Here is a 12,856-nt window from a genome sequence, read left to right as displayed (position 1 = left end):
TGTAAAAGGAACATTCTTCCCTGTCAACTTAGTCATCGGGCGTGCCTTGCTCGCAAAGCCCTGCACAAACCTCCTGTAATAAGCTGTCAAACCAAGGAAACTCCTTATCTTTGTGGCATTCTGCGGTCTAGCCCAATCCCTGATAGCCTGAATCTTCTCCGGAACTAAAGAAACTCCCTCTGCATCAACAATATGACCTAGAAAACCCATCTCACGCTTCCAAAAACTACACTTGCTCAACTTAGCAAACAACTTATGCTCCCGCAGCTTTTCCAAAACTGTCCTCAGATGCACTGCATGCTCCTCAGGACTCTTAGAATATACCAGGATGTCGTCGATGAACATGATGACAGACACGTCCAGAAACTCCTGAAATACGTTGTTCATCAATCTCATAAACATTGCTGGTGCGTTAGTCAACCCAAAAGGCATCACCACAAACTCATAATGCCCATACCTCGTCCTGAATGCAATCTTCCTCACATCTGCCTCATCTATCGGTATCTGATGATGACCCGACGCCAGATCTATCTTGGAGAACCAATTAGCACCTCTCAACTGATCCAACAACTCATCGATCCTGGGGAGAGGGTACTTGTTCTTCACAGTGACCCGGTTCAAACCCCATTCATCTATATACAAGCGGAGACTTCCGTCCTTCTTTTTAACAAACAACACTGGCGCTCCCCAAGGTGAAGAGATAGGTCAAAAGAATCCCCTGTTCAAAAAATCATCTGGTTACTTCCTCTGCTCTATTAAACTAATATTAAAGTATGCTAACATCATCTCGCCGCCACCTGAATATCACCAATCATAAATCCTTGAGAACTGATCATCGCATCTATGACCACTCTTCAGGTCATCGATTAACCATTTCGCCTCTCCGGCATTTCACATCCTCTTTCCAAAAATAGACAAGTCCTAACTATTCATAGAACTTTCTATTTATGGAAACTTTCCTTTTCTGGAAATTTCTATTCTTCCTTTGCAACGACATTTTCCATATTTAGCACTTTCCATATTTAAAATCACATAATCCCTTAACCTATTCCACATCACGATTTCATAAGAACTAATCATCTTATTAACTCTTCTCCAACAACATTGTCAGTAAATCCGCAATACGGTCATCTCGGTCTGAGCAAAACTTGTCACCACACTCACAGCACTCGCTGGACCTCCAGCAACACCAATAAGCACATCGGCCACACAATTAAAATCCAAGATTAAATCACCATCAACTCTCAAGGTCTACATTTTGTCGTTATGTTTATACTCACGTCCTAGGAATTGCTTGCTCCAAACTCCTCCACCCTTAGGTCGCAACCTTCGGGCCATACCGATCTCACTCTCAGACCAGCGTCTTCGAGTTATACCGTCTCACTCTTGGACCACTATCCTCAAGATCTCGGTAGCAGGAGAACTACTCATCCTCTCAGGGAAACATCATCCCCTCTACCACTCTCAGAGCCCCCAGCCCCTCGAGCTATCGGTATTCAGGGAAACCACCATCTCCTTAGAAGCAACAATCCTCAAAGACTATAAACATCTTCCGACCAAAAGTACTTCCGGTGGTCCGAGTATAACATTGCAATGTTACACCTGCCCACTCAACTTCTAATATCCAACCAGATTACCCACCAAAAAGAGAAATATCTGCTCTAACTACATATGTCCACCTATCCACCTCTCTAGGCTCGATACCTCTCGAGAAGAATCTCGCACCGGTCAACATACAACTGCTCTATCCTCCTAACATAAGATGGAAAGTCCTCAACATCCCAAGCCCTCGGCTGCACCCCGCCACATGCAGCACAACTGGAGCCACCATTGGTACCCCTCTCGGTAACTGCTCCAACATCACGCCAACAGATCCACCAAGCGATCATCTCGACCCTGGGATCCACCTGCTGCAACCCCACACCTGGGTTCCCAGCACCCCCGGCATTCTCACCAGCTAACCCTCTCTGGTCCCTCTTGATAAGCTTGCGACCCTCTGACGTACCTCCTCGTGGAACTCTGGACCACACACTCGCTGGCCTCGGGACCCGCCTGACCATGACCACGACCACATCCCCATCCACGACCAATAACTCAAACACCTTTAACCACTGCACTTCCAAGAACAGAGGCTAACAAGCAATCTTAACATAACACAAAAACATAAACTCATCGTGGAATCACACTGTAGGCTCGAAGAGGATGTTCTAGGACTCCATGCCACACACAATTGACTAACTCACATAATCAATCAAAGCATGCAAATCCCAAACATCTACAACACAAAACCTAGTGAACCCAAACCTAGAACCATAAGGTCTCTGATACCAAACTGAAACGACCTGATTTTTTTTAAAAAATAAATAAATAATAATAACAAATAAACTACAACTAGTGGTCCCATACCCACTAGCCACCTAATGAAAATCACAATCAACAGCGGAAATAACCAATACCAATAACCAATAAATATCCAATCATAAACCAATAGTTATAACATAAACATTATCCAATTAACATTTAACCAACAGGAATCATAGAACCAGCAACCTAGCAATGTTTCTAATGACACAACTCTAGCAACCTAGCAATGCCAGACAACAACCAATCGAGTCCCTAGAACATCCTTCTCTACATTGCCTTGATTCCACGATCACACTTTGCCTTTACCTGCACTGCCACAAACAAAAATTGCAATGCATGGGTATTTTATAAACACTCAGTAAGGCAATCCTCCCATCTACTGGGCTATATACACAAGCAATAGAGACATCTCTAACCATCAACCAACAATCAACAATCACCAATAACAAACCAGGACTATGCATCGACTGACACCAAGTATGCATCGACAGACACCAGTTGGGGGTTGCGTCGACCGATGCATGATATGCATCAACCGACGCATGCACGACATAGCACGAATCCCTCCGGTGAAAAGCAAGGTCTATACGTCCAGAAGCTTCCCTCAAAAAATTTAGCACGATCAGATCTCAGATGAAACCACAATCAATCCCGAAACACTCGTTGGTCTCAATCCGCGACTGAGACAAAACTGCCAATATCTCCTAGAATATTAACTCAAATTCAGTTCTGTAAAAAGGAGAGTTTACAAAAATCTCTTAGCTACAACCCTACCAAAAATCAATACCTTTCGAAATGTTTTGAGTAATCGGATATTCCTTCTCCCAAATTCTGACAGTTTTGTTTCTCTCATTACTCGAAAGAAAAACATTTCATCTCCTTCTCTTCCTCCCTTACATTAAACAAACAAGAGTTCTCTCCCTCTCTCTCTCATAACAATATCGACAATAGCAAAACCAGGAAAGGAGGCGTGACTTTGAGAAAGAGATTAGGGTTTTTGGATTAATTAGATTAAACCAAAATAAATTAAAATCTACTCTTCTGGTTTACTCAACATATCTCAAACTCAATTCTCGGAACACAGATGTTACATTTCTTAGTTTTGCTATTGTCGACGAAGAATTCCAAAAAGAAGAAGACGAAGAATTCCATCAGAAGAAGCCCCCGAAAAATCCTGTGAATATCCAATAGAGCACTGTAGTCCACCAACGAAGTGTGTGTTCAGACTCATTAGACGAGATCTCATCCTTCTCGCCATGGCGAAATATCCCAACCGTTGTTGTTATGAGACCTGGTGTTGGTGGAATCGTGGCGGGATCGAATCAGGGATAGAGTGGTGGTATCAAGTGAGTTAGTCGTGGAAAATACTATGTTTAAGATAAAATTAAAGTCTTTTGATGATTAAGCTAAAGGAGGTGAGAAGTTTTAGGACAATTCTTCGGGTTCACCCCTAGGGGTGAACCTCTCTTATTCACCCCCTCTTAATTAAGGAAACAAATTATTAATTAAAAAAATAAAATCTGTATATAATTCAATTTTAATTATAAACATTATATTATAGTTTTTAATTATAACATCTAAATCTAATTTACATTTTTATAAATCTAAACTGATATATAATTGTGTTTAATTATGTAATTTAAACACTAACCACTCTTTTATAAACCTAAATTGAAATACAATTTTGTTTAATTGTAAAATCTAAACTCTAACCACTCTTTTATAAATCCAAACTGACATATAATTTTCTTTAAATGTAAATCCAAACCGATATATAATTACAATTTTTTATTTTAATTTTGATTTATTTTATTAAATATGATATGACATGGTGTTTTGTTGTATTTTGATTGGTTAATTAAGAGGGGGTGAATAAAAGAGGTTCACCCCTAAGGGTGAACTCAAGAATTTTTTGAAAGTTTTACATACATTATGGTTAGTTAGACTATTTATACAATTTAGCATATAAATCTATCTGCTTTAAATGTAAATATTTATAAGTCATCTTGAATTTGAGACTTTTCTATATTTATTTTATTAATGTATTTTTCTATCTTATCATTGTATAAACCATAGTTTTTACAATTAATCAAATTTTTAAAAAAATATATTTTCAATAATTCAACATATCTAAAAAATCTAAAAATAGTTATAAAGAGCATCCCGCGGTGTAGCGCGGGTCAAATCTAGTAAGTATTTAAAAGAGCAAGTCAATACTACAAACTCAAACGTCACCCGCAATATAACTTTTGTACGTGTATAGATTCTGTAAACCGTATAAATCCTTGTTTGTGTAATAAAATTACGTTGTAGGTTTATCATTTTGTAATAGCATGTGCCCATAAAAAGAAGAGAAAGAAGGTTTATCATTTTGCATTACATAACTGTATATAGTGAATTAAAATTAAAACTTACAACTTGAGTTATGAGTAAATGTATGAAAATATTTGGTATGTGTAAATATTTGTAAATTTTTTTTGTTCTTTTTTGCATAAGGACTCCAACGACCGCTACTCGACACCCACTCTCAGATCTTCTTCTCCACATTCGAAAAACACCAAAAACTAACTTAGAAATCCTCAAAAACCTCTCAAGAACTTTTTAGAATTTTTCCCTTCTTTCTCTTCATCTAGGAACGACAAAAGTGACTAAAGAAAACTAAGTGGCGATGAGTTTTCCCTTTAAATACTCGAATCGTAGGTTTCCATCAACCAAACTGCGTCAAATCGGAGAAAATATAACTAATCTGAATACCAACCACCCGATTACGTCGATCGATGCACAAACCAGATTTTGGGTTCGCGGGTGTTACAAATACGTTCATCATAGACATTTTTTATTATTAAAAGTTTTTCTCATTATTATATGTTACAGGGTTTTCATATACATCTCAAAAATTCTATATACATTATGTGTGATCTTTATGTTGGCATTCACATGGGTAGGAAGACCTATATTAATTATGTCGTTTCTACAAAAGAACAATAAAAAGCCATGGACTCGATAATTCAAAATCTCTCTATTTGGTGAGGGTGTTTTCATGACTTTTTCAATGAAAAAAGTATAGACAATCTTAAACCAATGAGTATATAAAAGAGCAAGTCAATATTACAAACTCAAACGTCACCTGCAATATAACTTTTGTACATGTATAGATTCTATAAACCGTATAAATCCGTGTATGGGTAATAAAAATACGTCGTAGGTTTATCATTTTGTAATAGCATGTGCCCATAAAAATAAGAGAAAGAAGGTTTATCATTTTGCATTATATAACTGTATATAGTGAATTAAAATTAAAACTTACAACTGTGTTATGAGTAAACGTATGAAAATATTTGGTACGTGTAAATATTTGTCAAATTTTTTTAGTTCTTTTTTGCATAAGGATCACAATTATTTTTGTTGACCTTATTCCTACATTCTTTTAAGGTGTCATAGCAGATAACGCTTTTCGAACAAGATCTTTGCAGTAGTAGGCTTTAAAGTTTGTTAAAAAGCATGGATCTTTCAAAGGTGGACGCGTAAGGTCTTTGAAGAAATTACCTATATTAGAAAGCATCATTTGAAAAAATTATGGAGTATTCAATTGTGACTATAGAGGTGGCGATGATGATAAATATATATCTATATGTGTAAGATACATTCATGAAAGCTAACCATGGAAACAAGGACGACACAAAAGATAGCAAATTTGGGAAATGACATTGTGATTTTTCTGACAAGAGATACGTTCTTTTGTTTTAAATTAAAAAGCTTACATATGAACACACATATTTATACTAATTATATATATATATAAATTCTAAAAGTAGTAAATTATTTTTGAGGGTAATCCGAAAAAACTGTAGTTAGATTTATTTGGTTAATCTTATTTTCTTCTCCCCGAATATCGATGGTTCATATTTTATTTTATATTGACATTTTTTTTTCTTCGACTTAGAATAACCTAAGAAAAATCAACGACATCTACATGTTGATTAGCGATATATTAGCTACAAAGTTACTAAAATTTTCTCAAATTGATTACCGGTAGATTAGCTACAAATGTTCTTTTTAATAGATGATAAAAAAAGAATTCGATCTATAGTCAATTCCTATAGCTAGAGTCGAAATCCGGTGAAATCGATTGCAAATGTGATGTTGCATCCACTTGGCTAAAGACAATTCCCCAATTTAATAATAAGTTATTCGAGATTTATAATGTACCTAATTAATGATGATTCAAACTTAAATTGTGGTTTATTTGTAATTATGGTCTTAAATCTTTATTTTTTTAAAGTGGGTTTAGCGTTTCGGAAAGTGTTTAACTTTTAGGTTTTTGCCCAATTTAGCATATTGTTTGAAGAAGATTGAACTTAATACCAAAATATACGATTTCATTCAGCATAAGTTAAAGAAACCAAAATAACTGTTTACCAAAAGCAAACCAAACCGACTAATATAGGTCAGAGTTTCCAATATCCATTATAAGATGTAGTAGTCTAGAATTGGCAATGATTCTTTCTTTTTTACTTAGATTTTTTTTAACATTTGGAACCAGGTTTGAGCACTTTCCAACATACTCCTTAGGCTTCAAATGGCAACCCGATTAGGGTGCGGTGTGATGATCGTAATCGCATGTCAACACCGAATGGCAATCGATTAGAGTGTGGTGTGATTCAAGCACTTTTGTCAAGCGTTAGTTCTTATATTTTACTATTAACCTAGTCGGAGCACAAAAGGAGTTTAAAGATGCGATTGGGGTGCAACAAGTGTGACTTATGAGTATATATTTATTAATATACTTGAATTATTTTTAATAAAATATAATATTTAATGATTAAAAATGATAATAATAATAATATAAAATAATGTTTTTGGTTGGAAAACAAAAATCTCATTTTTACGGGAAAAGAAAATATCGGTTTTGGCGGGAAAACATAAAGCATGCTTTTTACGGGAAAACACGGAATCACATTTTTGGCGGCATAATAGAAATAAAGTTTTGGTGGGTAAATGGAAAATCATGTTTTTGTCAGGAAAACAGAAATCATGTTTCTGTAGGAAAACGAAAAATCATGTTTTAGGTAGGAAAAAGAAAATCATGTTTTATGCGGAAAACAAAAAATCATGTTTTTGGCGGAAAAATACAAATCATGCTCTTGGCAAAAACACAAAATCATGTTTTGGACAGGAAAACACGAAATCATGTGTTTTGTAATCGCTTTTTCATTCAAAAATATGATAGAAATGCATTGCACCCAAATCAGATATGAAACGGAGTGCCATTCGAGGCCTTATCAGATACTCCCTCTATTTCAAAATATCAAATGTTTTAGTTAAAAGCACGCATAATAATAAATGATTATATTTTAAAAGTTTAACAAATTATAAACAATACTGCATAAAATAGATAATAAAAAAAATAAAATTAATCTAAAAATTGTCTGAAAACATGGAATCATATATATAAAAGTAAGGTTTTACTCTCTCCTTATTGGTCCACTTGGCAATTCAACATTAACAAAAAAAAAATATTTATATTAAATCACAAATTAAAACACATTTAATCTTCACATTTAACACACATTTTCATACAAAACTGAAATCATATAAATCATGCATTAAATTTATTTATCAACTTTAACAAAAATAAATTATGCATTAAATTTATTTCTCAACTTTAACAAAAAAAAAATATTTATATTAAATCACAAATTAAAACACATTTAATCTTCACATTTTCATACAAAACTGAAATCATATAAATTATGCTTTAACTTTATTTCTCATCTCAATTGTATTTAAACAAACAATAAAGAGAATTGTAACTCCTATTGTTTTAAATGTAATTTTCACCACTTCTCTTCCTATAAATACTCATTCTCTTATTCTCTTAGTCTCTCATTCTTTCATTCTCTCATCCTTTTCCACTATAACTCTTTGTATTTTTTGTGTTTTTTGTTATTGTTGTTGTATGAGTTAAAAAATCAATTCAAATATCATTGAGTTTGTATGATATGTATATCTTACATTGTTTACTTTAATGTTTTAAAAGGTTTATCTATATTGTTTATCTATATTAGATTAACATCTAATAAGTTATTATTTTTCATACTCTTCTACAATATTCACCACACAATAAGTCATGAAGTTGAAAAGATTCATCTTACATATTCATGTATTATTTTTAATAATTTGTAAAGATCAATATAATAATATTTAAAGATCGATACAATTATCCATTTATAAAGTCTATTTTGTTTAAAGTCTATAAACTCTATTTTGTTTTGTGATCCAAGAGATAAAACAATATAGAATATTTATTTATGTAAAACTCTAAATATGTAAAGATCAATAGAATATTTATTTTATTTAAAATTTGAGGTTTTTGAAAACAAAAAGAACTTCAATTAAAAAAAAATTGGTCTTTGTGATTTAAGAAAAATGAAAAAATTATCCCAAAAAGAAATCATATTTAACTGGAAATGAAATATAGAAAAACAATATAATTTAACACCATTTAACTAAATCCTCCAAAGATGAAACCATTAGTATGAAATCTGGCACTATAAATTAAATTGATGAGTGAAAAACAAAAAAACAAAACCAAAAAGATAGAAGTTCTCCTTGGGGTTTTAAAAAATATTTGGATTGAAGTTCATAAAATTTTATAAGAAAACTAATTTAGTTTTTCACTTCAAAAGTAATATTTTCAATTTGAAAATTATATGTGATTGTTGAGTTTATATCAACAAAACAACCAAATCATGTGTAAGTTAAAATTTTGAGCCCCTTAGTATTCNTACATATTCATGTATTATTTTTAATAATTTGTAAAGATCAATATAATAATATTTAAAGATCGATACAATTATCCATTTATAAAGTCTATTTTGTTTAAAGTCTATAAACTCTATTTTGTTTTGTGATCCAAGAGATAAAACAATATAGAATATTTATTTATGTAAAACTCTAAATATGTAAAGATCAATAGAATATTTATTTTATTTAAAATTTGAGGTTTTTGAAAACAAAAAGAACTTCAATTAAAAAAAAATTGGTCTTTGTGATTTAAGAAAAATGAAAAAATTATCCCAAAAAGAAATCATATTTAACTGGAAATGAAATATAGAAAAACAATATAATTTAACACCATTTAACTAAATCCTCCAAAGATGAAACCATTAGTATGAAATCTGGCACTATAAATTAAATTGATGAGTGAAAAACAAAAAAACAAAACCAAAAAGATAGAAGTTCTCCTTGGGGTTTTAAAAAATATTTGGATTGAAGTTCATAAAATTTTATAAGAAAACTAATTTAGTTTTTCACTTCAAAAGTAATATTTTCAATTTGAAAATTATGTGTGATTGTTGAGTTTATATCAACAAAACAACCAAATCATGTGTAAGTTAAAATTTTGAGCCCCTTAGTATTCATTTTCCTTAAACCAAAACAAACTAAAATATTTATTTATATTAAATCACAAATTAAAAATCATTTAATCTTGACATTTAACTCACATATTAATATAAAATTGAAATCATATAAATTATGCATTAACTATATTTCTCTACCCAGTTGTATTAAAACAAATAATCAATTAGAATTGTAACTCTCATTTTTCTAAATAATTTTTATCACTTCTTTTCATATAAATACTCATTCTCTTATTCTCTCATTCTCTCATTCTTTCAATCTCTCATCCTTTTCCACTATATCTCTTTTTTTTTGTGTGTTTATTTGTTATTGTTGTTGTATGGGTTAAAAAAATTAATTTAAATATCATTGTAAACACGTAATTCTAAATTTTAGTTTTAAAGTTTGTANACAATATAGAATATTTATTTATGTAAAACTCTAAATATGTAAAGATCAATAGAATATTTATTTTATTTAAAATTTGAGGTTTTTGAAAACAAAAAGAACTTCAATTAAAAAAAAATTGGTCTTTGTGATTTAAGAAAAATGAAAAAATTATCCCAAAAAGAAATCATATTTAACTGGAAATGAAATATAGAAAAACAATATAATTTAACACCATTTAACTAAATCCTCCAAAGATGAAACCATTAGTATGAAATCTAGCACTATAAATTAAATTGATGAGTGAAAAACAAAAAAACAAAACCAAAAAGATAGAAGTTCTCCTTGGGGTTTTAAAAAATATTTGGATTGAAGTTCATAAAATTTTATAAGAAAACTAATTTAGTTTTTCACTTCAAAAGTAATATTTTCAATTTGAAAATTATGTGTGATTGTTGAGTTTATATCAACAAAACAACCAAATCATGTGTAAGTTAAAATTTTGAGCCCCTTAGTATTCCTTTTCCTTAAACCAAAACAAACTAAAATATTTATTTATATTAAATCACAAATTAAAAATCATTTAATCTTGACATTTAACTCACATATTAATATAAAATTGAAATCATATAAATTATGCATTAACTATATTTCTCTACCCAGTTGTATTAAAACAAATAATCAATTAGAATTGTAACTCTCATTTTTCTAAATAATTTTTATCACTTCTTTTCATATAAATACTCATTCTCTTATTCTCTCATTCTCTCATTCTTTCAATCTCTCATCCTTTTCCACTATATCTCTTTTTTTTTGTGTGTTTATTTGTTATTGTTGTTGTATGGGTTAAAAAAATTAATTTAAATATCATTGTAAACACGTAATTCTAAATTTTAGTTTTAAAGTTTGTATGATATGTATATATTACATTGTTTATATATAAATAAGGTTTCACTCTCTCTTTATTGGTTCATTTAGCATTTAATTTCTAAAAGAATTATATTTATTTTTAATTCAATAAAAATATAATAATATACATTAATCTATACTTTAAATCCACACTTTACTACTAAATTGTTACTGAAATTACATAAATTATGAATTGACTATTTTTTCCATTCATTTTCATTCAAACACACTATAAATTATAATTAACTCTTCTATTTAAATAATTTTAGAAATGTAACTTTCTTTCTTTGAAATCCTATAAATAACTATTCTCACATCATCATCCATCACATCTCACATTCTAAATATTTTCTTTGTTTGCCTCCAAAAAAATTTGTAGTACATTTTTTTGGTATACTCATCATTATATTTAATTTTTGTGACCCAAAATATACTTCTATAAAGATCATTATAATGTTTATTTAATTAAAAATTTTGTAATTTAATGATTTTCTATATATATTTTTTTTTGATATTCTATTTCCAAAATTTTACTACAATGAGGAAATCATTAGAATTTAACCTAGCAATATAGCTTAAATTAAGGTGAATATAAAAGAGATTATAAATTAAATTAATCTTTGGGATTTTTATTGCATTTCATTTAATTTTATAGGAAATATATTTAACTGATACTTAAAAAATAATTATGCAATTTAATTATTAAATCTTTTAGGTAAATTTTGAATATCATAGTAAATTTCTATTTTTGTCGTTAACAATATTTTTTAAATAGCTGGTATATTTTGATATTGTATGATTTGAATAAACAAAGTGTATTATTGACATTTAGGAAATTTGTTTGTTATATATGTATTTTTAGAAAAATACATCTTTTTCAATACCACTCTTCAGAAATAGCATTCGAAAACTCGGTGGAATCGGCCGCAGAAGTGGTGCTGTAACCACTTGACTAAAGACACTTCCCAATTTTATGATTATTATAAAATAAAATAAATTAACATAACTAATATAACAACCCGCGCATGATATTATCTAGTATAAAAACAAAAAAACTTCTAAAACATATTATATTCCCCAACACTAAATTTTAACTAACACCCATTATAAAACCCTACTTAGGAACAAAGAAAACAAAAGTAAACAGTATAATAGAGCGTCAAAGCGACAAAACATAGCTAGAGAAGCTCTTTAGAATATATGTATATACAACTTCACTTCCTTTTCTTTTCTTTTTTGTTCTTTCTCACAAGGCCTATATATGTATCTCTGTATTGTACAGTAACACCATCCATCGCCCCCTAAGACCGGGCTAATTTCATCTCGGTGAATGCTTAAGAACCGAGGTAAATGAACGTAAAAAACAAATGGCAGGAAATAGAAAAGAGACCAAACTCATCTCATCATGTATTGCCTACAGATGGTAATGCTCTGTGCACTTGTCTCGTTGATCCCTTCAGTGCTTCATTTATCCTACTGAATGCTACTTTCAGAGGGATGCAAGATACAACTCTTTCTTTCGTCTTCTCTATCATCACCTTCTTCTTGCAACTTACTGTCAGCTTCTGCCCACTTAGTGTTGAGAGACACCTTGTCTTTATGGATAGAGATAAAGATTTATTTGACTTTGATGATTTATATGGAGGAAAATGTGATTTCTTTTTCTTGGCTTTCTTTTTTGATGACGGTTTTGGCTTCGCATCATCAACCATTGGCACACCAAGGGGATTGAGATGACTACTCACAATGAGGTCACATGATCCATCTTCAAGCACTTCAACCGTTGAAGGAT

At 30.9% G+C, this 12,856-nt stretch overlaps 1 protein-coding gene across 1 annotated transcript in view; it reads right to left on the bottom strand.

The window, feature by feature from the left end:
- Positions 12,217-12,856, bottom strand: part of LOC104748391 (uncharacterized protein At1g51745-like) — a 5,355-nt gene continuing 4,715 nt past the window's right edge. Inside the window, exon 4 of the mRNA XM_010470040.2 lies at positions 12,217-12,856. Coding sequence (XP_010468342.1) covers positions 12,468-12,856 — 389 coding nt within the window. The 3' untranslated portion in view covers positions 12,217-12,467.

This window comes from Camelina sativa, chromosome 15 (assembly GCF_000633955.1).
Source record: "Camelina sativa cultivar DH55 chromosome 15, Cs, whole genome shotgun sequence".
Classification (NCBI taxonomy): Eukaryota; Viridiplantae; Streptophyta; class Magnoliopsida; order Brassicales; family Brassicaceae; genus Camelina; species Camelina sativa.
Note: the sequence above shows the minus strand (reverse complement) of the source record. Positions and strands in the feature narration are given on the sequence as shown.